Source organism: Rattus norvegicus, chromosome 13 (assembly GCF_036323735.1).
Source record: "Rattus norvegicus strain BN/NHsdMcwi chromosome 13, GRCr8, whole genome shotgun sequence".
NCBI lineage: Eukaryota > Metazoa > Chordata > Mammalia > Rodentia > Muridae > Rattus > Rattus norvegicus.
Genome location: NC_086031.1, coordinates 96,980,001 through 97,007,837, shown reverse-complemented (window position 1 = coordinate 97,007,837; position 27,837 = coordinate 96,980,001). Strand labels below are relative to the sequence as shown.

The 27,837-nt window shown below is 48.7% G+C and overlaps 1 protein-coding gene across 4 annotated transcripts in view; it reads right to left on the bottom strand.

The window, feature by feature from the left end:
* The window catches only part of Susd4 (sushi domain containing 4), a 126,553-nt gene extending 101,582 nt beyond the window's left edge, over positions 1-24,971 (bottom strand). For 2 of the 4 annotated variants that reach the window (XM_039090566.2, XM_063272172.1), the window contains exons 1-2: positions 20,841-24,971; positions 19,757-19,939 (exon numbers count right to left, since the gene is read on the bottom strand). In XM_039090566.2, coding sequence (XP_038946494.1) covers positions 19,757-19,904 — 148 coding nt within the window. In that variant the 5' untranslated portion in view covers positions 19,905-19,939; positions 20,841-24,971. Of the gene's footprint in view, positions 1-19,756; positions 19,940-20,541 lie in introns of all 4 variants that reach the window. The other 2 variants (XM_063272171.1, NM_001105982.1) reach the window with 2 other exon arrangements.
* Between the last annotated feature and the right edge of the window lie 2,866 nt (positions 24,972-27,837).

Sequence of the window (27,837 nt, the reverse complement as noted above, 5' to 3'; positions counted from 1 at the left end):
CATCGGCTTCAAAAGCAAGAAAGGTTTATTTGGGTTTGTGGTTTCAGAAGTTTTGGTCACGCTCAGCTGGACCTCATGCTTTAGGGCCTGTAGTGAGACCGCACGGCATGCTGGGGAATATGTGGGGAAGCAAGGCTGCTCATCTTGAGACAGCCAGAAAACAAGACAGGAGAGAGCATGGTCTTTAGTACCCTCATCGTGGGTGCACCAATAGCCTGACTTCCTCCCAGTAGGCTCCACTCTGAACATTCCTGGGCTTCACAATGGTGTCACAGGCTAGCACAACAGTGTCACAGGCTAGCACAACAGTGTCACAGGCTAGTACAACAGTGTCACAGGCTAGCACAACAGTGTTACAGGCTAGCACAACAGTGTCACAGGCTAGCACAACAGTGTCACAGGCTAGCACAACAGTGTCACAGGCTAGCACAACAGTGTCACAGGCTAGCACAACAGTGTCACAGGCTAGCACAACAGTGTCACAGGCTAGCACAACAGTGTTACAGGCTAGCACAACAGTGTTACAGGCTAGCACAACAGTGTCTCAGGCTAGCACAACAGTGTTACAGGCTAGCACAACAGTGTCACAGGCTAGCACCTAAGCCTGTCATCCATGGACCTCCGGAGACACTTGTCCACAGCAAGGCCAGGGTAAGTCCCTCCCTGCCAGTGAACATGACCCATTCTTTTCCCTGCCGCACTTCTGTTTGCAGCCTCTGTCCTACAGCTGTCGGTTTATATCCCCCGCTGCTAGAACCCCACAAATTTCTCATGGCCCAACCTCAAAGTCACCTTTATCACGAACGTTTCCCTTGCCAAACAAGTCGGAGCCCATCTTTTCCACCTCTGAACCCCGAAGCACTTGGACTATGCATCCAGTATCACGTATGCCCGTATTGAGCAGTAGAATTCCTTCCTGACTAAATATCTCAGCTCCATGGTGGCCTGTCTGAGAGAAATGGAACCTGACATACTACCACCACACAGTAAACTCTCAGTGATCCTAACATCAATCTGTGCAAGACGTAACTAAGGAACTGTCTCGTGTTTCTGTGATATCTCGCCGGCAAAGGCATTTTTAACATATATGGAGACGACTTCTACTGGGCAGAGGTCGTTAGTTGGTTTGCTAACGTATGCTGATACCCATATCCTAGCCCCCATGGGGGACTGGTTCTGGGACCCTTCCCCACCTAGACAGCAAAATCTGTGGCTGCTCAAGTAACTTATGAATATGGGCACCGTGTTTACATACAGCTTATGCAATCCTCCCGTATACTTTAAATTATCTCCATATTACTAGAAACGCCTAGTGCAGTTCAAGTGCTATGTAAACAGCTGTCACATTGTACCGTTTAGGGACAGTGACAAGAAAAAGTAAATAAAAATGTATACATGCACAGTTCGGATACATTTTTTCCGCTGAATATCTTCAACCTCTGACTGACTGAATCCGAGAGTGTGGAACTCCTGGTAGACTGGTTACAAACAAAGTTTCCAATCTCTCTTTGTTTTCACAATTCTAAGGTCTCGGGCGAGACAAGTAGCTCTGGAAATCCCTGCTAGTCATCTCAAGGTAAACTTGTCTCCCTTCACAAAAGCCGAGGCCACAGCATCACCTTCTAGACGCATCCAGCGATACCTCCTGGCTCAGAATCACTAACATCGCCGGGTGTGTGGTTGGAGATGGTGTCTACAGTGATGCTCTGGGCAGAAAGGGCCTGTCGCACCAACCAGCCTTGAGCCTGGCAGCTGACGACTCATGGCCCTTGGCCAAGCCTCGGGAGGATCGAAGAACACTCCCAGGGCAGACAGAGAGTTGAGGAGGTGGAGAAACAAGCTGAGAGTGACCTCTCCAAGGAGGTGGTGTGTGAAGGGCAAAGGTTTACTGACTTTACTCAGCAAAGCACTCGGGCCCAAATCTCCCCTAGAAGTAGGAGACACCTTCCAAAGCCAGAGAGGGGCCTGCGTATTTGAGGAGAACGGAAAGTCAAGCTTTCCAGCTCATATGCATGTGGAACCCATTCCAGGAGATTGGGGGCGGGGAGGGGGTGGGGCAGATGACACACAGACTAGCTGGCTGGCGTGTGTGGAGCTCATGTTCCTCCAGGCCCTGAGAGGAAGCTTCTCCTACATTATTCCCCAGTTGTCTGAAGCAATGCTCTGAAGAAGCCCCCGCTGAGAGAGGTCATAGAGTCCCAGGGGCAGGTATGACACCATCGTGTTCTCAGGTGACAATGGGAACACAATGCTTTAATACTTTAAACTCAAAAGGCCCGGGTTGGGAGGACGGACGTACATGGTAGAGACATTCATTAGGTTCCTCATATTCATAAAAGCACCCAGGAAGAAAAAAAAGAGGCGAACCCAACTTTCTTCTACTCAATGAAACCATCAGTTTATAACACTGGAAACGGAGACATAATCACAGCCATAAACATGTAATGCTTCAATATGTCATCACAGCACGCTGAATTACAGAGATAGCGGAGACAAAAGCGTTGCTTTTGCCTGGTTATTGGAATATTTCTCATAGCGTCCACATTTTCAAAGAAAAGAAATATGAAGATGGGTATTTTCCATTCATCACTCTCCATCAGCTCAGGGTTCTGGAACCTGCCCGTCATTCGTCTTTAACTCCCCCACCTTCCCAACAGCGCCTGGCACACAACAGGCTCCAGGAAGGCCTGCAGACGGCCCCACCTGTTTGAGACCCATCTACTCCTTCAGAGCCGATAGAGGTGCTGCTTGATGGCAGAGGGGACTTCTGAACTGCGGTCCTTACCACTGCCAGGGTGGGTCAGGATGAGGCTGAAAGAGCGGCCCTCTCTGCAGGATTTCTCAGCCAAAACCAGTTGCCTTCTTGCTGGACTGTGTTCTCCTAGGACACCCCATACCCTGTGTCAAAGGTAGTTATGCACAACACCTCCAGAGAAAGCCCCCTTTCCGTTGCTGAACCCACAGGAGGGTCTGCTGAGAGCTCTGAATCGGCCCTCTTCAGAGAAGTACACACAGTGATGGTCACACCCTGTCACAAGCCGCCTTGGGGGTGGTTTAGAGCCTGCAGAGTCTGGTCTGTGGAGAGGCCATGAAAGAGTGGGATGCGTCAACAGACTGAGGCAGGCACAAGAGCTAGACCACACTAGACTCAGTCGCCAGCCCCTCCAACAGTCTTCATGAGGCCCTTTGCTCACAAAAGGGCCTCGGGTCTGAGTTCCTGACTGTCAGAGTTACTGGCCGTGACGAGACACCATGACCAAGGCGAATTACAGAAGAATTTACTGGTGGCTTATAGTTTCAGAGGGTTTGTGTTCATGACCATCGTGGCAGGGCCCGTGACAGCAGGTACCTTTACAGTGCAGCACAATCCAATGTAGCTACAAGAATCATTCAGATGCCCTGATTTCTCTTCAGGTGTACACGTTGTGGGGGTATGGACCAGGAGTGAAGAAAGAGAAGGAAAAGGAGGAGGCAGAGGAGGAGGAGGAGAAGAAAAAGGAAGGGGAGGAAGAGGAAAGCAGAAGGAGAAAATGCAAAGGGAGCGTTTGACTAGAGATAAGAAAATGCCCCACAGAAGGTAAATTCAAAACGACTTAAAAGGACCATCAGAGGTGGCCTGCTATTACTCCAGCTATTAGCCCATCACCTCTCCTCAGGCTAAGTCCTCATAATAATTCAATATTTACCTGACCTGACCAAGGAGGGGCCCCCTGCATGGCCTAGGGAGCCACTTGCAATTGACTTTCAGTGTCCAGCAGCTGTAATCAAATAATGTGAGTGTCTAGCCGTCGGCTGATTAGGTTAGAGCAAACTCTGCGGCCCTATAATTTAAGAAACTGCAAATCTGAGCCTCCACACTTTGTCTGAACCCCACAGTCAGTGTCTGCATGCAGAGTCAATCTCAGGAAATGTTTGACGAGTAATTCAGAGATAATCTTGAATAGGTCAATGAATGCCCTGTACCTTCCACCCAGCACCCCACATACAAGCACACACAGCTTCAGGTGAATACACCTTCATTTGCGTTGATTCTTCTCACACAGCCACTCTCTATAGAACAAAGTTGGCACCCTCCACCTCCCAGAAGCCATCACAGATTCCCCTCAGTTGCAATGAGAGCTCTGAGTCCTCCTGGCTGCTTTCTGTCCGAATTCATACTTTCCTTCCTTGGGAATCTGCTCAGAAGTGAACTGTTTCCCTCTGAATCCATCGTGAGAGTCTCAGCCCTCACTTCTGACTATACTTGGAGACAGAACCCTTATAGAACAATTAAGGTTCAACGGAACCATAAAAGTGGGGCCCAACCCTGACAGGACTGAGTCCTTGTTAGAAGAGGCACCCAGAGAGATGTCTCTCCTGCCCTGCTTCCCTGCACTGCCCTGCACACACACCAAGGAAGGCCCATGGTGAGACATAGCTGTCCACAAGCCAGAAAGGGAACCTTCACTAGCACCCACTGGACAACGTCTTAGACACGTCCAGCTTCCAGAAAGGCAAGGCAAGGCAAGGCAAGGCAAGGCAGGACACATCTGCTGTTTAAGCTAACCAGACTGAGGTAGCTTGATATGTTCACCTGTGCTGACTTATCATCCCACACAGAAACGAGCCCCTCGAGGACCAGTGCTTATCTTATCCATATTTCTGGTCTCAGACCTACTGCAGTCCTTACACATAGTAAGCGCTCAGTTAGATGCTTGGTACATAAACAGGAGAGCAGACGAAGGTTAAAAACTGAAAAGAACCTCTTGTTCTGTGGACACAAGTCATGTTTGCACCTACATCAGTGTAAACAAAAACCCAGTGAGCCACAGGGCTGCCACTCCCAATAGCAGCAAGTCTCAAATCCAAGCCAGACGCCAGTATCTCTCACGGTCCTTTCTGCACATTCACCTGCCCAATAGCTGTTGCTGCGCCTGACTTAGATGCTGGGAGTGGGGACGGAAAGAGAGAGACTTTATAAATAATAAAGAGGCCTAAGGGAGGTTACGTAGATAAAGGTTCTTGCTGCACAAGATAAATGACCTTGTGCTCAATCCCCAGAACCCACGCAAAGAACCAACTCCACAAACACGTCTTCCACCTCTACATGTGTGTTGTGGCATGCAGGCACTAACACACCATGCACAGACACACTTTTTAAATGCTTCTTTCTGTTTTTTTTACATAGCAGCAAGCTTTGCAGAGTCCTTTTACCCTCTGGTTAGGCTGCTGAAATTCCAGGGTCGCCCTGGGGAGATGACGCAGAGCAGAGTCGAGTGCCAGCCCTCCAGGAGTGTGGGATCACTCTGTGGAGCCTGACAGCAGAGCCTGCTCTCTCCCTCATTCCTGCCTGCACTCATCGGTGGGAAGCACTGAAAACAGAATGTTCAGGGACGTGAAGACAGACCAGCCACAGACACTACCTCTGAAGAGCTTAGTGGTAAAGATAACATAGGTTCTAGCTCAATTACTATATAACAGGTGCTCTTCTGGTGCTTCTTGTATGAAGTCATTTAATTGTCGTTAATAGTCCTGTGATGTGATGCCATCCCATCTTATAGAAGAAGAAGATGAGACACAGACAAGTCAGTTGCCCTACAAAGCCATTAAACATTTGAACTGGAATTCCACTTAGCGGTGGATGAATTGATGTCCCTGGGGCTCTTGTTCTTCGGGACTGTCTCAAACTGCCTGCCTTAGTTTCAGAGGGTTGGAGCCCATGGCCATCATGGTAGGGAACATGGCGGTAGGCAGGCACGGCACTGGAGCAGTAGCTAAGAGATCACATCCATCTCGGCCAGGACAGAGAGAGCTCTAACTCAAAATGGCACCAGACTTTTAACTCCCCCTCCACGACACACCTCCTCCAGCAAGGCCACACCTCCTAATCCTTCTCAAACAGTTCTACCAATGGGGAAACAAGTATTCAAACGTAAGAGTCTACAGGGCTCGTTTTCATACCACCAAACTGTCTAAACAAGATGAAGATGTTGTTTTAACCTTATTGTTGGGACCATTGTTGCGGCCATCTCACTTTAAGAAAGCTTATTTAGACTGACCCACAAACAGTACTTGGGGGGACAATCATTTCACTATGAATTCAAGGAACAATAGAAATGGCCTTGCTATAATCCTGTACATTTCCATGGAAGTTAGCTCATGCTGTATCACTGAGAACATGACCCAGTTTAGAGACATCAACACAGCAGGCACCAGAGAAAATGCCAAGTATTAGAAGGCCAAGGCATTTGGAGACGAGAGGTCCACAAACCGTGGAGCACGACAAAGGCAGGAACCAGTAGCCGGCTCAGCTTTTGATTAGAGTCTCTGGTACCCACACTGCATGCAGGGACCTGGGAAAGGCCAATTTTAACAGCAGCAGCAACAACAGACTCAGAGGAATCTGCCCCTGAGTGGGGCCACAGCCAAGGTGCAAAGACAGCTGGGGCAGAGATGGGGACATTTCTGGAGCTACTGAATACCAAGGTCTTCCTTCAGCTGGAGTAGGGAGTATTGTGTGAGCTCTGGGCACTCATCTCCATGTAAATGACAGCAGCAGCAGCAGCAGCAGCAGCAGCAGCAGCAGCAGCAGCAGCAGCAAATTTCCAGCAAAGCCACTCTCAAGGGGATGGATAAATTCAGCTACCTCATAAAACCACACAAGACCCTCTGCTATCAATTCAAAGCCTAAGGATCAGGGTGTGTGTGAAAGAACTCTTTCTCAAATCAGACGGGATTCTAGGAGCCCTCTCTCGGTCAAGGTCTGAGGAGCAGAGCAGAAGCATCGGTGAGGTACCCTCAGGCCAGGCTGCCTTCTTGAAGGGATTCGAGATCAGAACATAGAGGACTTCCTGTCATTCATGAGGAACAAGGAATCCCGCGATCAATCAACAGCCTACAGATGTCTCACAGCTGCATTCTACTCAAGTAGCTAGAGGTGAGTGGAGGCATTGCTCAACAAATACAAGTACCGAGAGACTCTCTGGTGGGTCCAGCCTGTGCAAGCCCAACACAACATCACAGACTTACCATTATGAGATGTCTTTACAGTTTTCCTCTGTCACACAATCCACCTGGTTCTAGAGTCTGAACTCTGCCAATGACATCACATCACACTTCCAAACCGTTGCACCTACTTGTGTTAGATCCAAAGGCAAGCACCCTGTTCATCCCAGGATCTGAGCAAACCATGCAAAAGACTGAGCCCTCACAGCCACATGCTTCCACAGCAGAAAGACCATGCTGGCTCAGAGGGAGGCAGAGCAAGAGACACAGAAAGTCAGTCAGTCAGTCAGTCAGTCTCTCTCTCTCTCTCTCTCTCTCTCTCTCTCTCTCCTCCTCCTCCTCCTCCTCCTCCTCCTCCTCCTCCTCCTCCTCCTCTTCTTCTTCTTCTTCTTCTTCTTCTTCTCTCTCTCTCTCTCTCTCCCTCCCCCCCCCCTTTCAGCACCTGTAATCACCTGCTTGCCTCGAAGGTTCAATTTCTCTTTTCCTGGGACTTCTGTCAGCATCCAAAGAGAGCCGACTGACTGGGCTTGGGCCAACAGCTCTTTCGAAGTTCCTTTCGGCAGTACAAGGACCAGATTCTCCAACTCTAGACTTTACTACTCACTGGATGTGCCAGCAGTGGGGACCCAGTACAGACCAGCACACGCCATTTTGCAGCAAAACTGCTACTCAGGCTGTGTCACCTCAGATTTCCACAAAATGAGCTTCCACAGGGTCTGGACTCACAGGGAAGCATTTTTATATTGTGTAGAGCCTCTCCTGATGGCCTTTACTACTTATGTAGGCAAAAGGAGAAAGTGGCCACAGGTGCGTGGGCAAGTGCTTCCTCCCATATATCCAGGCAGTAACCACTGATTCATGTTCATCGAAAGCCTTCTCATACTATCTCTGCGAACCCTCATGCCCCACAACCCTGTGACTTCCTGTCCCGCAAGCCTGCCAGGTGCCTAGGGACTCACCACTGGCCTAGGTTCACAGAGAAAAAAAAAGTAGGAAGACTATGTGACTTGCTTCAGAGGCAGTAGGATGGTGACAGGGTGTGGGGTGATAGAGGTATTTGACAGCCCACCCTCTGCAGATTAGCAGACACCTGACCGTGTCCCTGGAGAACTTGAGGATAGGGTGCCAAAGAGACACACACTGTCATTCACATCATGGAACACACAGAAAAACTTCAGTACTCAGGAGGAAGAGGAGCTGCAAGGATTGGGCTATCCTGCCACCCTGATTGGGCTATCCTGACACCCTGAACCCGTCTCCTCCCACCAAAGACTGGAAACATTCCGAGTGTTCTTCAGCTGGGCTCAAACATCACTATGTGGATTCTCCAGCCCCTGTATTAAAGTTGTAACCAAAGCCTGGTAAGAAGCAACTTAAGGGAGGAAGGATTAATTTTGACTCAAAGTTTAGGGGATAGAGTCCTTTGAGGTGGGAAGCCATGACAGCGGCCAACTCCATGGTGGGGGAGGGGTGAGTGGCTGGGGATTTCTTACCTCCTCACATCTCTAAGGAACATGACAGAAAGGAAGTGGGGTTGTGCTATAACCCTCAAGCCCCGCCCCCTTCCCACGGACTCACTTCCTCGGGCTAGATTCCACTTTCCAAAGGCTCCACCACCTTGCAAAACATCACGGTAGGAGCCATGTTCAAACGCGTGTGTGTTGGCTAGTTTTATATCAACCTGACACAAGCTGCGATCATCAGAAAGGAGGGAAGTTCAATTGAGAAAAAGAAGCCTCCATGAATTCCAGCTGTGGGGCGTGGTCTTAATCAGTGATTGGTGGGGGAGGGCCCAGCCATTGTGGGTGGTGCCATCCCCTGGGCTGGTGGTCCTGGGTTCTGTGAGAAAGCCGGCTGAGCAAGCCAGTAAGTAGCACCCCTCCGCGGCTTCTGCGTCAGCTCTGTCTCCATGCTTCCGCCTTGCTTGAGTTCCTGCCCTCACTGTTTTTGATGATGAACTGTTCCGTGGAACTGTGAGCGAAATAAACCCTTTCCCTGTCACGTTGATTTTGGTCGTGGTTTTCATCACAGCAATACTTGACCCCAAACTATGACAACCTGAAACCCGGAGGGGGCATTTTATATTCAAAACATAACAGATTCCCAAACATGGCCTTTCCCCCTCCTGGCTCAGCTTTCTGCCTGGTTGGCACGGGCACCCAGAATTTGGATCATTAAAACATTATCCTAACAATAGCATAAAAAGTATCCTAACGATAACATAAAAGCTCCCGAACAGGAGGGAGCATTCGATAACCTGAATCAAGTGTATTTGGTTTTGCTTTTAAATTCTTATTAGCATCAACATTGATGAGCAACACTGCTCCTCAGCCTCCGGGGCTGGCTTTTCCTCCCAACACTGCATAGTCAACCTCTCCTCCCACACTCCCCGCCTGGGAAAGCCCAGCCCCTCCCACAGCCCTCCTGCAGCAGATGACACACACATCTTCATCACCAGCCCTAAATGTCTCTCCTGAGCATCTAACTGAGCTCTCGACTGTCAGTTGGACAGATGGTGACCAAGTGCGTGCCCCCGGGGCAAGGCAGCCTCCTCCTTCTCCTCCTCCTCCTCACTGGCCAGACAACGCTGAGAGCAAAGGTTCAGCAGGGTCTCACCATGTCAGTGGGCAGCTGTGGACGTGTCCCTGTTCACCCGAGTATGATGGCAGGGCACACCCTCCTTGCTGCCACCCCTCACCAGTGCCCCCACCCCCAGGCTGTCCCGGGGCTCTTCCTCTTCTGCTGCACTCGCATCCTGTCCTCCGCCTCAGTCCTGCCTCTCTTTTCAGTTCTCCCTGGCTGAAGCCCTCCGCATGTCCCTCCTGAGTCAATACAGTTGTTTCCTAACTGCCCCCCGGAGAATATAAATTTTCAGAGGGCAGGGCTTTGTTTCCAACGGAACCTGCCTAGTCTCGGATAGACGTGTAATAAATATTTAATACGCTTTCTCTCTGTCTCTATCTTCCATGCTGCTGAAAAAAATAAAAATAAAATAAAACCCATTTTAAAACAAAATGAAACAAATCATGGCGGCCCCCGAAGACCTGTTTTTTTTTTTTTTGTTTTTTTTGTTTTTTTTTTGTTTTTTTGTAGATTCTCATCCAGGCCCCTAAGTGTTAGCTTAGATGGGCACGTGGATCCAACCTGCCCTCTGCATCGCACTTTACTAAGGTGACCCCGAGTTATTTTCCTTACCTCCTTCAGTACTTCATACTCTTTCTCCTCCTGAGCAAACAAACAAACAAAACAACAACAAAAACCCATCTCCCAACATCTCCATCTGGAAAATTATTTTATCGATCAAGACTTGCCTCCAAAGCCTTTGTGTTTTGTGAGCCCCCCCCACCCCCAATCCCTCCTCCTCTCCCCCTCCCAGAATCTCTGAGACAAATTTCCACTGAGAACCTACTGTACCAAATCATGGTAGTTAGAGCCATAGGACCACTGAGACCAAGAATCAGGAGCTACACAGTGAATACTACAGTACGCCAGCCATCTCCCCTGACCTACGCTGAGGGCCATGGATTTGTTATCCCAAATCCCTTCCAGGCAAAGAAGGCTCTCAGTTGGGCTCCCGCCCAGCACAGGAAATGTACCAATCGTGCATCTTCTGTTCTCAATGATGCTGGCACCTCAGGGAGTTATGATCACACCCCCACACCCCCCCACACACACAGTCCAGTTTTCACAGCACCTAGGGAAAGACTTCCTTTCCACAGGTAATAAAACCAAGGCTGCGAGCAGGTTACCACACCCCACTGCCAAGTGGTAACAGCAGCAACACAAACTGGTTTCCTTCTGTAAGGCAGTCAGTCTCCCCAGCGCTTGCCCCCGGAATCCATAACATATTCACCACGTCAATATTAAAAATAAGCAGGTGCCTTCATCTGCAAGGTAGCAAGAAAAATAAGATGGTGGGGCGGGGAGGGACCTGATCTCTGCTTCTAATCCAAAGCAAACCGGGAGGTGGGTGGACCCTGGGCAATTCACCTTAACCAGATAAACTAGAAGTTTCTTAAAGATTTTTTTTTTTGCCTATTTAAATGTAATTCAAGACAATTGAATTGATGGGAAGCCTCCATTAGCTACTGAGCACGCTGTTATACTATACTACAGAGCCTCCTACTACTCCCAAAACCTTATGTACGTGTGTGTGTGTGTGTGTGTGTGTGTGTGTGTGTGTGTGTGTGTGTGTTACATACATATATGTACGTTTATGGGGTGTGCACACACCTGTAAGTATACATACAGGGACTAGTGTTAGTTGGGTAACTTCCTCTGCATCTCTCTACTACGTTTTTAAAGATTTATTTTTATCTCACATGTATGAGTGTTTTGTTTGCAGACAGGTACATCAGACATCAGATCCCCTGGAACAAGCGTTATAGACAGTTGTGAGCTACAAAACAGGAACTGAACCCAGGTCCTTTGTAAGAACCATAAATGCTCTTAACTGCTGAGCCATCTCTCCGCCCCACCACACGCACCTTACTTTTGGAGACAAGGCCTCTTACTGAACTCAGAGCTCACTGACGGCTGCTCTAGCGGGCCAGCAAGCCACAGAGGTCCTCTGGTCTCAGCCTCCACAGCACTGGGGTACAGGGGTCCTCTCTAGCCAGGCCTGGCTTTTTATGTGACTGGTGGGAGCTGAATAAATGCAGGTCCTTGTGTCTGTACAGCAAACACTTCGCCAACTGAGTCATCTCCCCAGCCCCCAGCTCTTATCTTAAAATGGATCTTTGGGTTGGATTCTTTTATTAAGATTCCAAGGGTTAACGGAAACCCTCAAAAAAGGTGACTGAAAATCTTTCACGAGATGGTAGGCCTATGGCATTCCCATAAAACCAGCGATCCTGTTTTCCTCTCATGGAAAACAAAACAGAAAACAAAGATGAAATCCAGAATCTCCCCCATGTAGGAGATTAAAGTTCAGGGAACTTCTACATTCTCCACAGGCAACTTGAATTCAACAACTAGCTAGATCCGTAACAATGCTGTGGGGACAGCAACGTTAAATCTACTGGACAAACACATCCCACGCCTTTCTTCAGAGAACCTTCCCTTTACATAAGGCTCAACCAATCTAACCCCCTATCGGATGCAACCAGACCCAAGAAATGAGGTACTTTGTTACTTTGTTACTTTGTACTTTGTTACTGTTGGAAGAAAATAAAAAATAAAATAAAAGGACTGTAGTACATTAGTGTGTGAATGACCAGGCTTGTCCAGATCTTCTTCCATAGCGGTGATCCAGGACATACAAGTCAACCATTTCAAAAGGAAGCAAGAGACAGCCTTGAGAAGAGAAGCACAGTCTTCTTTCCCAAAGAACCCCACCCTTCCTAATCCTCCTTTGAGAAGCTCAATTTATGGGGACAATGACGAAGGTGACCACTGACCAAGTTTACTACTTCTTAGTACCCAAGCCCATTCCTTGGAGACTTGGGACTCATTCATACACACAGGCAGGGTCACAGAGGTGCCTGGCCTGTGGGGGCTGCACGAGCCTCTCGCCTTCACGGCAGAGTATGTGGAGGCTTGTTCACTGCTGTGCTCCCGGGTTTAATGCCCCTTCTAAATAATGTCAAGAATTTGCTTTCATTTGACTCCTCTGATGTTCCCAATTTACCTCGTTTAAGATTAATAAAGCAATTACAATACTCCCAATTAAGAAGCCGTTTCAAAATGCACTTTCAATTCCAATTGGTGAGCAACTCACTTAATTATTTCTATTTGTTTTTCTTCTTGAGCAGGTAACTTCTCTTGGAGCAGTTCAGACGTGGGTTTTCGTAAAGATAAAGGGAAACTGGGCTAAATTCCCCCCAAAACTCAGCCTCAAGTTCATCTACCATGTCTTCCTGGACAGGAGAGCAAGCACAGTGACTCTTGGATAGTGTGACCGTCACATCTTCTTCCTCCAGATTTAACATTTCAGGGCAGAAATGCTCTCCAAGGCTCAAACGCCCTAGTTGCCTCTGTCTGTCTCTCTCCTCCTCAGTGTTCAGATCACAGGTCTGAGTGTCTGTGCCTTGCCTCTTAATCTAGCTTTATGTGACCATCTGTAGACTCTCGGAGCTCAACCTCACTAAAGATGTCTGTAAATAAAGATGTAAACGATGGAGAGGCGGTCAAAACCACCTCCTGGTGCATTCGGAAATTACAGGTGCTGATCTGTACAAAAACTGTTAGCCTTGCTTTGACCACTCTAAGCCCACGTTAGCTACGGGATCATTAACACTGGTCCAAAGCGCATGGCAACTGCAAAGAAGTCTGTCACAACCTTTAGAAGAAGATGGTGACCGTGCATGGCACTGGCAGGGGTCCCAGGGACCAGGCATCTTTTTGCCCAGAGCGGGTGAGGGTCAAGGAACATCTCTTTCGTCCCCAGGGCTTCTGGGTCTCTTCCATCATGGACTCAGAGTCCAAGGTTCAGTCACCCTAGCCTCTTCCTCCTCCCGGATTGTGGCATTGCCTGTGGACTCACCAGTATGTTTATGGCCCTTTCTGGTCACAATGCCAGGGTTCCCTTAGGCCATGGTAGGAAAGGCCAATTTTCAAACAACTTGGTAACTTCATCTTAAAGGGACATTTTTAGTTACCCATATAAAACATGGCTGGGGTAGATTTTTGGAGACCGGAGTCCTCGTGTTCTGGCATACTAAAAGGAAGGCCATAATGAAAATGACAAGCAGCCTAATGTCACCATCCCTCAGGTTCTTCTTCTATTACATAAGGATAAATAATGGTGTGTATGGTGAGGCATTAAATGAGGTAACACACTTAAGGTATGGGAATGGGTGCTGGCACACAAAGCGCCCGCTAGGCATGTGCCATCAGTGTCGCTGACAGTTTGGACATGTTTATCACTCACTCAAAAACTTGGCCATTTTAACATTTCATCCCATCTTTTCTCAAGCGCCTACAGTTAGCTGACCAGTTCCTGTGAAAATGGACCAACAAGTAGCTAAGTTTTACAGCAGACACACAAGACTATGCATCTTATGTGTCCCGCCATGGGTGTTGCTGTGTGTCTTGGTGAGAGGTGACTGTGTTTGTAAACAAGCTAAGAAGCCTATTCATTTGTCCCTCTCTTCCCTTCAGGTCAGAGCCTATGATCCGGGTGAACTACTTAGACGTACCATTACCCTGTGCGGTTATTTCAATTATCAAACACAGAACGAGCTTTCCGAAACCAGGCAAGGATAAAGAGAAGCAACCTGAGAGGGTCCCTTTTCTCATCAGAATCAATAAATAACACTAAGTTCTAAATTGAACCAAAAACCTACGTTAAGAAATTCTTCTGCAAGTCATTTGCATTTAAACTCTGGAGAAGGTTTATTTGTCTGTGTCCCTGGGAGGGAAACCTGAATTCCCCTCATATATGCATTTCCAGGGGATGTGATCGAGCGCAACCCTGGAAAGGAGAGACAGGGAAGGCAGTTAAGAACCTGGAAGCCAGCGATACCTAAAAGTCCCCATCATTGTGAATAGATATTCTAACACTCCCACTGGATGCTTAAAATCATAGAAAGTAGCAAATGCCACATACTTTATTTTATCCTATGCATAGGGGTGTGTGTGTGTGTGTGTGTGTGTGTGTGTGTGTGTGTGTGTGTGTGTATGATAGTTAAATTTATATGTTAGGAATAGTAAGGAATTAGCAATACCAAACAATAAAACAGAACCTTTATAACAATACACTACGATACACATCTCCTGGATATTATCTTACAATATCCTACTGTATTGTATACTGGACAAAAGGATAATTTCTATTCCATGCAGGAGGAATTGGGCAGGTTGGTGAACGATCCCCCTTGTGCTACTCAAAATGGCACTCACATGTTACTGCTTGTTCTAGATTTTTCCACTTAATATTTTCAGGCCACAGAGGGCTGACTACTGTTAATGGTGATCCACGTAACAAACTGCTGTAATAGTGTCCGTGATACGGGAAGAATGGAGTCGAAGAGAAGTTATGCAACCTGCCCAATGCCACGAGGCCACGTAAGGACAGAAGCTGGACTTGAACTCTCTTCACCCTGTACAGAATGTGGAGCCTGAGTTCTCCTTTAAAGGTCTTTGAAAGCACTGGGGAATGTGTTTCAGACACGAAGAGCAGAATAGCAAAGCTACTGCTCTTCATCTCATCAATACCTACTGGGTCAAGACCCTTGTCTACACCACCATTACCCTCCCCGAGAAAAGAAACCCTGCATCTCCTGGAACTTGCCTCTTCCCTTCTGCGTTGTGACATGTGAGATTCACTCTTGTTACAGGGAATCCTTCTGCACCCCCGAGACTTTCAGATTTCACCCTGCCAATAAACTGGGTTTCCAGCTGCTTAGGTCGCCACGGGCTTTGTTGAGGAACTAGGGCCTGCTGTTTGTGGAGTTGGGACTCTGTTGACCAGGTTCAGCCCGAATCATGGATTTTAGAGAGAGCTTTGCAGGAAAAGCTTCTCCTGAGCCTCACTTGTAAGGTTTTCTCAATAAAGCTCCAACAAGACACTCACTTACATCTACAAGCCAGTTGTTTGCTTGGGAAGCATTTACTACTATCTGCAGGCACACTGACATAGGACGGCTCATGGGGCTGAATTCAGAACGAGCTGTATGTAACTCAGGTGCACTGACTCGGAAGCAAGAGGTGGGAAGCGCAGCCTGCCTGCCCTTACTCCTGCTCAGGACTCTCTGCTGGGCGCTACCACCTGATGGAGACACTCAGGACGCTCCCCAGACCCTTGAGAGAAGACTGTAAGCTGCCTGCGTGCCTATTGGGCTCCTGTGGTTATATATTCTGCACTCAGACTATCCTCTACATGCCGAGTTCCAGCATGTGACCATCTCCACACCTCTGTACATGATATCTCTGACACCCCCCCCAAGTGTCACCCTGTCTCTAAAGCCCCTCCTGATTTCTCCTCCAACCTCCCTAGATCATCTCCAGTTGGATGTGGCCTCACCTTTCATACCTTCCCCACCCACGGTGACTGTTTTCTAGGTGGTGAGGCAGGAATTGGGATTATCTTCTTCTTGTTTTCAGCCAATAATTAACTGCCCATTTGGCTCAGAGGCTGCACTGGTGCCTAAAGCATAAAAAGCCCTCGGTGGGCTTATGATGTGTGATAAAGGGCTGTTTCTTAGAGTCATGGGAACCCGGGGGAGGGGAGAGTTTACTGATCAGAGAAACTTGGGAGGATGACACTTAGGCTGTACCTTAAAACTGTTCGTTGGGAGAATAAGGTTCCATTAGTTTAAAAGAGCAATGTAAGTCACAGGCCTTGGTGTGAGGTGGGGTACAAGGAATCAGTGTTTACTGAATGAAAACAGCAAAGATACCCAAAGCTGAGCCCTGTCTTAGCTACTAACTGTCTATGACCTCATGTAATTACCAAATGGCTGTGGCATTTCCATCCCTGATACCAACTCCCTAAGATTTATAAAAATCCTCCTTATTTTATAGATAAGGAAGCCAAGACCCCCTTCCCCCAACCAAACCTCAAAGGCATCAAGTATCAGTGCCCACCCCAAGTTTCCAACAAGAGAAAAAGTTCATCTCTGAGAAGTAACTTCTAGGGCAAAGTCTAGATCCTCTTCCTATACATCTGGGTGGACCGCTCTAATCATCCCTCAAAATCCAGGAGGCTTCTATGAGAGTAGACCAAGGCAAAAGAAGAAAAGCAACTGAAGGGAGACATGGTCCATGAGAATTTTGGGCACAGCAGGGCCCTGTATCCCCCCATAAGCCTGGTAGGAGTCCACTCAGGATAATCCTTCTCAGAGGCTCCAAATGAGGACCCTTCTTCCAAGCTGACAAAAGACAGCCCAGGGAGAGCCACCCAGAGTCACCACAAGCTAAGCCCGGCTTATAAAAGCTCTCCAAGGCTCAACGAGTTGAATTGGATCTCTGGCTTCCCAGGACAAAGCATTTCGGTTTTGATGGAGTTCTTTTCTCTCCCCGCCTTTTGTCTGGTCATTTTTCTCAATTTCTCCCTTTCTAGTTCAGGCTTTTTTCTGTAATACTTATATTGGGCACATGATTTCTCCCCCTCTCCTAGCTCTGACTATTATACCTCACTATTGTGGTGTGCTTTTTTCCTCTGAAAGCAATCAAAAATGAAAATCCACATTTCAGAACAGGGACTATTAAATATGCACCTTTTGCGGGTTAAAAAAGGAAAGCGCTCTCTCTCCGAGGGCTGATTTCAGCCGCGTTTCACCTACAGATTAGACACCAGGGTGAGACTTCTGCTCCTTAGCAGGCCATTTGCATCTGGTAATTGAGAAGGAGGTCAGGAAGTCTGGAGGTAGAAGCAACTGATTCTAAGGAATACATTGGTCTAAAGCATCACTAATCAAACTGTGGTCTTTGTACCAGTGGCAAAGGCTTTACCTATGAGCTTATTGAATACAGACCCTTGGTGCCGAAGAGATGGTTCCAAAGTTAAGAGCACCTGACAGTCTTCTAGAGGACCAGAGTTCGGATCCCAGCACCCATACGGTGCAGCTCATCGCTGCCTGTATGAACCTCAAGCTTCAGGGAACCCAATGCTCTCTTCTGGTCTCCTAGGGAACTGGCACAAACGTGGCACATGCTCACATATGCACATAAATAAAGTTAATAAAGGACACAGAAATGCAGACACTCAGGGACCTCCCAAAGCTAATGGAACTGGGGTCTACCTTTTAGCAAGGTCCCAGATTTTTTGCACACATATGGAACTTTCAAGAGCAAAGGTCTGGTGTAAAGGTAAATCTGCCTTTACTGTCAACCTGGAGAGTCCATAGATTCCTTTTCTAAGAAACTAAACCTGTCTTGGGATGTCCCCCGCCATTCTTTCCTGCCCAAACTGTGGGTTCATGCAGAAATCCTGGACTAAGTACTCCTCTGGGCATCAGCGTCAGCTAAAAAAGAACTGAAGCTGGCATCAGGCTGGTGGCCAGCCATTCTGCAGCAGATGACCCATCAAAGGAAAGGGTTCTGACAGTGAAGGGCTGCAGGGAACCCTTACTCCCTCTGCTTTCAAGGCTCTGGGAAGGGATAGAGACACCGCTGTACAAACTGTGCGGACTGCAAAGGTGACTGGTGAGTCCAGAGGGTTTTGGGAAACTACGCCGAGAAAGCCGGGAAAGCAGTAATGGATGAAATCGAGAGCGTAGCCCTTAAATCCAGCATATGCTCAGACCCCACAGTCTCTATAATAATGGCGGAGACTCAGGTAGATGGACTACAATTAGCTCGTCTGTCATCTACATGGAAGACCTGTGCCAGAGATGGAAAAGCATGTGGATGTGGTGAGAAGGGCTGGCTGCTAGAACTGAAAGGCGGGCTATGAGATAAAGACCCAGGCCAGTTCAGTGGTGGCCTGCATACTGACTCCCAACGGCTCATGAGTTAGTATCCAGAGAGGGGAGAGTTCTGGCAGGCCACAAAGACACGGCCTGGACCCACAGTTGACCTTGTCCTCTGTGAAGAGGAGGATATCTGCCTCGGAGAGGCTTCTAGTAAAAACCGTAGTAACAGCACACAAAGTTACTCCTTGGGTAAAAAAAAAAAAAAAAAAAAAAAAAAAAGTAAACACAACCACCCACCCTTTCCACCCAAGGCGAAAGTAAGTTTCCTCTGTAATTCTGACTCCTTGCACACTGCTATAAACACTTTCACACCCTAGGCGTCGTCAGGCTGCCGTGTGGAAGGCCTGAATCACTGACTGCTCTGTGCTAAGACCCATGTTATCACACTCCTCCCTTAGCTTTGCTAAATTCAAGCTCACTTATTTGCCCCTGGTCTTCACCTTCAACGTCTCTGAAACAGCAAGATTTTCCAACATGGACGTGGTTCATTTACACCAAGCAATATATATATATATATTATCGAATGACAATTTACTTAGGCATCCGCTACGGGAACGCAAAGGCGTCCTTCACGTGCCCACATCAGCAATGTCTGAAGGAGGATCTGGAACAGGCAAGAATGATGGACGGTAGTGTGCAAGGGAGAAAGGGAGAGACTTAGGCGGGAGGAATTCAGACAGGAACTCCATCTGTCTTCCTCGACCACAACCAAGAGATAGCCCCCTCTCTTGGAATCAAGTATGTTATAGATTAGCCGCCTACAGGGACTGGGGCTATCAATTTGATTTCAGAACTTCCACTTCATAGGAGAGTACTTGACTTAATCCCTCCTGTAAATCAGACCTCGCTAAGCAATCTTCCAGAAACATAACCTGAAGGAAAGCTCTACCATCCTTCCCCACCCCCAACAGCCACCAACATGCCTCAGCACACCACCTCCAAGAAAGAGAAAGTTAACTTTCAAATAAACCCGTCCTTCAACTAGTCTGACCATGTTTTCAGACCCTTCACATTCTTAAAGGCGGTTTATTCTAATGTTCAAATCCAGACGCCCAAACCTGACCTGTCTGCAGAGGGCAAAGATCAAGGGTCGAAGAACCACAAACACACTGCCCCCCCCACCCCCCATTCCTCTAATCCTCTTTTTTCCTCTGGGCCAAAATGGGAAAATGCACCAGGCTTTTTGTCCTTCCTTCAGAAAAGCCCAACCGGGCTGCCAGTGGGTGTGCGAACCTACACCGGTTCCACACAATTTTCTGTGAACTCCAGGGGTTTTGCTGGGACACAGGGACTCTATTTCTCAGGCACCCCTAAAGTCTGTATGTATGCAGGAGGTTCAGTGCTGTCCTGTCAGCACAGGCTCCTCTCCCCGCTGAGCTGTCCAATGCTCCCCCAACACAGCGGGGTCCACTCACCACCGGTGAGCTGCGCAGGGCCAAAGCACAGCGCCAGTTGAAACCACAGGATCACGGCCAAGAGTCTCTGGGGGGACTGAGGCTGCTGTTGCTGCAGCTGCTGCTCTAGAAATCCATCTCCATTGCTCGGGTTCATTCCATGATACATCTTTCATCCACAGAGGGCATCCAGCTTGCAAGAGTCTGCAACCAGGAGCGGAACACCACAATACCCCGGGTTACCCAGGCTCTGGGGCCAAGCTTTCCCTCCTCCACCCTGGGGACCCGGTGCCTGGGCTTTGCAGGCTCCATCCCATCCCGGTTCGCCCCTGCGCAGCCCCCGCCCCCTTTCCCACTGCGAGATTCTCCCTGCCACCCCCATGCAGGGTCCAGAGAGTAGCAGCCACTATGGGATACTGCGCGTGCGGGAGGGATGGAGGAGGGGAGAGAGGACAGGGGTTAGTGCACACTGGCTCTGTGCTGGTCCCCGGGATTCAGCGGTTCTGACCATGACAGGAAAGTCTAAAGCCTTCTAGCATCAGGCGGCTGAGAAAACACTTTTCCCCGGGCCTGTACATTTCACTCTGAGGAATCTCACAATGTGCACCCTGCTGCCCCTGGATACTTCTCTGCTTTTCCAAGGATTGGGAGGGTCCTATTGCCCCAGTCCCTTATGAAACCTGAGCTGTTATTTTTATTTTAAAAATTCCTCCCTTAGGGGAGCTGAGCCAGGAGCCAACTCGCCCAGCCCGGCCTGCGCACGCCTCCCCGGGGCAGGCAAGCCCCTTCCGGGCTCCGGCTCTTACCTGTGGGTCTCATGCATGCAGCTTCCTTCCCTCCTCCGCCTCCTCCCCCCGCCAGTCTAACCCGCATCTGTGCGCGACCTCTGCTGCCGCCGCTGCGCGAGCGAGCGAGCGAACGAGCGAGCAAGACAGAGGAGCGAGCGAGCGAGACGGAAGCCTCGGCGGCTGCCGGGCTACATCGCCCCCGCCCGTCCCGCCGCGCGCTCCCTCCCCGGGCTCCCCCGAGCGGCCGGGGGCGGGGGTGACGAGGGCCACGGCTGCCGGGCTGCGCGCCCCCGGCGAGGCGCCCGCGCGCCCGCTACCTGAGCTCGGGAGCGCGCGGCGGCGCGGAGAAGGGGAGGAAGGGACGAGGCCCAGGCGCGCGCGGCAAGGGCAGGGGCGCGCGGGCCTGCACGCGCCTCGGAGAGTCCCAGCCAGCGCCGGTAGTGAGGGTAAGGGGATGGCGTGGGCGGAGGACGACGCCGCGGCCAATGGGAAGCCGGCGCGCCTGCACCTGTCGGGCTCGAGTCGCCAGGCGGCGGCACACACGCACACGCATTCACACACGCGCGTACGCATATGCACGCACACATACCCAGGCACACGCACGCGCACACACCGCAGGTCTGCACCGCGGTCCTTCACCAGTGGCCTCTGGAGCCCTTGCCCCGTGCGTGCCATCAGAGGCTGCGATCTCGAAGGTGGAGGTGGACAGGGTGATCCCACCCAGGATCATCTCCTATGACAGGGTTAACTTGAATGGGTCAGAGTAAGCACGACCCTTGCTGCTAAAACCTCAAGTTCTTGTTGACCTCAGCATCTCCACAGCGTCTGAGCTTCCCCTAGAGCCCAGTGGACAGCTGGAGGAGGCTAGGTCTCTCTGTATCTCTTGTCCCTTGCACCGTCGGCATTTCCCCTCTTGGCATGCCTTGGAGATGCCTTTAGGAGCTTTCTCTAGAGAGGCTCTCCCCCAGGGAGGCAAGTGACCGGGTGGTGAGATGATGGGTGCCAATGCGGAAAGCTGGGTATAACGGGAAGGGGAGGCTTATTTCTTGTGGGTAAGAACCCGAAAGGATCAGGGGTCCCCAGGAAAGAAAGTTCCCCTGTCAGCGGACCCTTCCTGGTGTCTTAAGTTCAGCCAGCTGCTAGCTCTGTTCTCCCAACATTTGTTGTTCCCCAGCAAGCTGGGCCTCCCTCTGCGGTCTGGGCTGGGCTCCGAGGGTCCACGGTGATTAAGGGGTGTGCCTTAATGAGGTAGTGCCAGCAGGCAGTATTTTTTTTTTGAACCACTGGCACTCCATTATTCTGTAGCAATTTGTGGCTATGAAAAACCGTGTTTCTGATACAGCCACCAAATCATCTCGTCCTTCTATCGACTCTCTCAAAATCTCATATACTGAAGGTAGTTGGGAAATTACAGCTTTTACCGTGTTGGCTCTTACTGCGAGTAATTTTAACAAATTCTTGCAGGAGAAATTAGCTTTTAGTAGATAAATCTAGTCCAATGTTGTTGGGTTTTTTTTTTTCCCCGATTTGTAAAATTGAGATGTCAGTTTTGCACAGAGTAAGTTTAACATTTTTGGCTATCGCAAATGCATTCCTGCTAGAGCGAGTACTTTGAGGCCCCAAAGCATTACTTGGGCATTTTTCTGTGTTTCCAAGGTCCTAAGATTGTTCGCTGCAAATTGAATATTTATTCTAGTTCATTCTCGGTAAAAATATCTACCATTTTAAAATAGCTGTCAGATCCACAGGGCATAAAACTGTTGACCATGTGACAAATATATTTGAAATCTGCCCCTTAGCCGCAACAGTCGGTTTATGCCAAGGCCAACAGGAACATCCAAGTCCGCCTGGCCCAAACATGGGATCTATGTTTAAATCTTCTTTCTGACACAGTGGTGTCCAACTGGGGCTGCATCTCAGTAGTAGACCGCTTGCCTAGCTCTTGTGTGAGGCTTAGGGCTTCCCCCCAGTACCACAAAAATTAAATTATTTGTGAACAAGGTCATGTAGCCTCATCTAGTACCTCAGGAAACCTGTAGTAGTTGCCAGTAGCATTCAGAAAAGCCTTCCTTGTGTGGGACTGTTCTACTTTGGTTTTTGCTATTATTGTGATAAAACACTGACAAAAAAAATACAAAAAAAAAACAAAAAAACAAAAAACAAAAACCTGGGGAGGGAAAGATTTTAACTTGGCTTACAAGTTACAGTCCACCATTAAGGAAAGCCAAGGCAGGAACTGCAGCGAGGGCCATGGAGAACGATGCTTGCTTACCAGCTTTACTTCCCATGGGTTGTTCGGCAGACTTTTGTATTACAGCTCAGGCCTGTCTGCCTAGGAATCACACACACACATGCATGCACACATGTGCACACATACATACACACATGCACACACACATGCACACATGCCTGCACATGTATGCACATGCACACATATGCATGCACATGCACACACACATACACACATACATACATATACACACACATGCACGCAGGCACACATGCAGGCATGCACGGGTGCACATGCACACACACACTCAGTGGTCTGGGCCCTTCTTTCTTTAATCAGCATTCAAGAAAAAGTTCCCACAGACATGGCCGAATGGAAACAATTTTTCAGTTGAGATTCCCTTTTCTCAGGTATGTCCGCTTTATGTTAAGTTGACAAAGCTATAACAGAACCAAGATCTACCCTTCCTGAAACGTTGCCTCTCCTTTCTGGGCCCACACAACTAAGTCAGATTCTCCTTTAAGACATATTTTCAAGGGCTGGAGAGAATGACTCACTCAGTGGTTAAGAGCATTCGAAGTTCTTCAGATGATGCAGGTTCAATTCCCAGCCCCCAACAAGGTGGTGCACAGCCATCTGTGACTCCATTCCCAGCGGATCTGATGCCCTTGCCCTCTTCTGATCTCCACAAGCACTAGGCATGAATGCGGGCAAAAATCTCACAAATGTAAATTTTACTAAATGGAAGATGGCGTTTCAGCCCAATTGGAGGTAGCATCAGGTTCCTTTGCCTTCTGAGGGTTTTATGTAGCTACTTCCCTTTATGTGACAGTTTCTGGGCTCCTTGCTAGCTTGTGGTCAAACCAGAGCTAGCTGATGCCCTATTGCCCACCCAGATCCAGAGTTTGTTGGAGAAAGGGGGTCCTTGGTCACCCTGGGCTTGCTCCTCAGTGAGTCATTCCAACTCACGCGGTGACGCTTTGGGAGGGTGGCTCAGCACTGCACTGTGTCGGTTTCCTGTATTATGCTTTATTTTTTTCCATGGCTTCCATAAAATACCCAGCATTCGGTGGCTTATACAACAGGAATTCAATCTGTCCCAGTTCCAGGGGCCGGGTATCCAAGTGAAAATGCTGGCATGAGTACAGCTGACAGTCTCCTCCTGTGTGTTCATGTGGGCATTCCTCTGGTGCCTGAGACAATTCTAATGGCCTCGTTTAGACTAATTGCCTCTTTAAAGGCCTTGTCTCCAAAAATAGTCTTATTCTGAGGCACTGGAATCTCAAAAAAACAAGTCATCTTGGATATAATTGGATATACACTTTCTCCAGAAAGGAGAGATGGTATGCAGGAGACAGCAGGACTTTCTTCCTACCAAATGAGGGGAACTTACTTCCTCTGCCTTCCTCACCCATACAGGAGTTCACTACCAGCTACAGAAAAAGACAGAAGTTTCCTGACTCATTGTAAAGACTTCCTGAGGTATTAGGCAGAGACAGAAGTAGTCATGAAATGGTAGGGAAGCTCATCCTCTGATTTCTGCTGCTATATCTAAATGCCACAGCCTGGTAGTTTATAAATAATGGAAAATTTCTTGGCTCATGTCCTGGAGACTTGGTAGTTCAAAATCAAGAACTGCTTCCATCAAGGGTCTTCTTGCTACATTGTAGTGTGGCAGAAGATATCATGTGGCCAGAAAGAAATACACAAAATGGGTGGAGGGAGGAGTGCAGAGACTGACCTGCATCCTGTTATCAGAACTGACCCACTCCCAGAGCAGCATCAGTTCACGCTCATGGAGATGGACCCCAGACAACTCCTAGCCGATTCTGCTTTGCACATTGTGCCACTTGGGGGTTAAATTTCTAACTATGGACTCTGAGGAAAACACTGTAAAGACTGAAGCCAGGTAGTGCTCTTTTTTCTTCTCCGCTAGTTTCTTGAATCATGAGTGTCAGGAAAATGCACAGTCAAGTTACTGATCCTGGAACACACAAAGTATAAGCCCAGGATTGCACTGAATGCCTTGTTTTGTGAAGATCTAGAAGCTTCCAAGGCTTGTCTATCCACCCAATCTGTAAGCAGGCAAGTTTCCGGGGCTGCAGAAATGGATTAAAATAGCTCATTCAGGCACACACCACCCCTACCTCCTCTATCCATACAAAGTACACTTACTGGGTTGACCCAGGACGTGTTTCAGTTATCATGCCAGGTGCAGAGACCATAAAAACATGCAGTGTCCAACAATTTTATAGTCTACAGGAAGGTTAAAAATGAATCAACAGGAACGGGACCCCCTGGGTGGAATTAGAGGGTGGATTCAGAGTTGAAGGAGCTTGCAACCCCATAAGAACAACAATGCCAACCAACCAGAGCTTCCAGGGACTAAGCCACTATCGAAAGACTATACCTGGACTGACCCTGGGCTCCAACTGCATATGTAGCAGAGAACAGCCTTATTGGGGCACCAGTGGAAGGGGAAGCCCTTGGTCCTGCCAAGGTTGGACCCCCAGTGCAGGGGAATATGGGGGGCAGTAAGGGAGATGGAGGGAGGGAGTACCCGTATGGGGGAGGGGGAAAGGAGGAGGGCTTATGGACAGGAAACCAGAAAAGGGAATAACATTTGAAATGTAAGTAAAGAAATATATCTAGGGGTTGGGGATTTAGCTCAGTGGTAGAGCACTTGCCTCGCAAGTGCAAGGCCCTGGGTTCAGTCCTCAGCTCCGAAAAAAAGAAAAGAAAAAAGAAATATATCTAATAAAAAATAAAGAAATGAATCAACAATTAAATTGGTGAAAGCTAAGATTGGAAAGGACACATGAGGGGGTGCCCTGGAACAGGATCCTGGAGGTGACCTCAATCTATTATGTGAGTACAGACATCTGTGTGTCTGTGTGAATTTGAGGAAAATCAAAGGGTTCAACAAGTTTCCTGGGCAGATGGAATAGCCTAACAGCCACTGGAGGGAGGACAGGTTAGGAAGAGACCAAAGATAGAGTTTTCAACGCAAGCAGGGAAATGGCAAACGACACAATGGACACAATGTTCGAGACACACCTAGAGCCCTGCCAAGAGGAGCAGGGAAAAGCATGCAGGCAAGCTTAGCTTTGGTCTGAAGATGAAGACACAAGACAAGGAAGGAGTAGACACACCTCAGAGAGCTCCCTGCTCCCCACTTCCCGATTGGCTCACTCCCTGATTGGCTCACAGACCCATGGAAAGGTGCTCAAGGTCACTGGTAATTTGCAGAAGGCTAATTGAAGAAGTCCCTGATGTGCTGCTGCAGACCATAGATACATGTGTGGACATATCAAATGTCTGGCGCAGATGCAGGGAAAACAAATGTCCACCGTCTACCTCTAAGAATGCAAGCCGTTTATGGCTTAGCCGTGCCTTTTGTTTTCTGACTCATTTTGTAAGACTCGACGATGGTGAAATATCCAAACCCAGCACCGTTGCTGTGGTCAAGGGGCGCTTGCTGACAGGAACTTGGTGTGGCAGCTTCTTGGGAGGTCCGGCCAGCAACTGACCAATGCAGATGTGGGTGCTTGAAGCCAGCCATCAGGCTGAGCTCAGAGAACCTGGGAGGGGAGCTGGCAGAAGGACTGGAGGAGCAGAGGGGGACTGCAACCCCATAGGAAGAACAACACAGGCTGGCCTGACCACCCAGTTCTCCCATCGTCTAGACCACCAACCAAGGAGTGTACCTGGAGGGATCCATGGCTCCAGATATATATGTAGCAGAGGATGGCCTTGCCTGACCATGGGAAGGGAGGCCCTTGGTCCCCGGGAGGTTTGATCCTCCAGCATAGGGGAATGCTGAAGTGGTGGGGCAGGAGACTGTGGGTGGGTGGGGGAGCACCCTCATATAGGCAAAAGGGAGGGAGGAGGGCAGATGTGGGATGGGCGGTTGGTGGAGGGGTAACCGGGAAGTGGGATATCATTCCAGGTGTAAAGGAATGAAATGATTAATAAAAGGAAAGAAAGGAAGGAAGGAAGGAAGGAAGGAAGGAAGGAAGGAAAAAAGAAAGAGAGAGAGAGAGAGAGAGAGAGAGAGAGAGAGAGAGAGAGAGAGAGAGAGAAATGAAATGAAATGCTGGTGAAATATGCCACAGTATCACTTTGTAGCTGAGAGGCAAAATTCTTTGTTACTTAATTGCTCCTTCCAGGTAGGACCAGATAGAGTAACCAAAGGTGGAGCTGTAAGGCTACATGGCTGAAGTCCCACATTACAGGCCTTCTGTGGATTGGTTAATATGAATTGTTTAGAATGGCTTAAAGCACAGGGATCACCCTTGATTGGTGTCTCATATTAGGGTGATCGGGGAAGGTCTACAGTGACTTCATATGATAGCACAGAACGTAACATGGTTGGGGAATGGAGCCTCAATAAAGTACAAGAAGAAGAAGAAGAGGAAGAACAAGAAGAAGAAGAAGAGGAAGAGGAAGAGGAAGGGGAGGAGGGGGAGGAAGGGGAGGAAGGGGAGGAAGGGGAAGAGGAAGAAAATGATGACTAGTAGCTTTTCACCAGAGGCTCAAACCTGGGTGACATATTAACAGTACATAATTAATTTACACATATATTCCTTCACATATATATTCATTACACACACACACACACACACACACACACACACACACTTTTTAACATCAGCCCATGAGAAAGGAGAGCAAGGTGTATGAGGGCCAGGCCTGAAAGCCCACATCCATTCTGCCCACATTCTATTAGCCAGGATGATGTTACAGTGGCCATTTAGTCACATGGTCTTGCTGATATGCAAAGGAAACTGGGAAATGTAGTGTCGGGCAATTGTTCTGCACACAGAAAAGGACAACTAGCAGACTTAAATAAATCTGCACTCACAGGGCATCCCCATTCACATGTACACACATACACACTTACATGGAAAGCCCCTTGAGGGCTATGATGTTCTCTTGCCTTTGATTCTTTTCTTAGCAACCAATTCTGTACACAGCACCGTGTTTAATGGACAGGCATCTCACTAAAACAGGCCTTGGGTAATTTCAGTGTGCAAAGATGGCTGCCGCTTCAGGGCCTGGCATAAATATCTCATGCTTTAGAA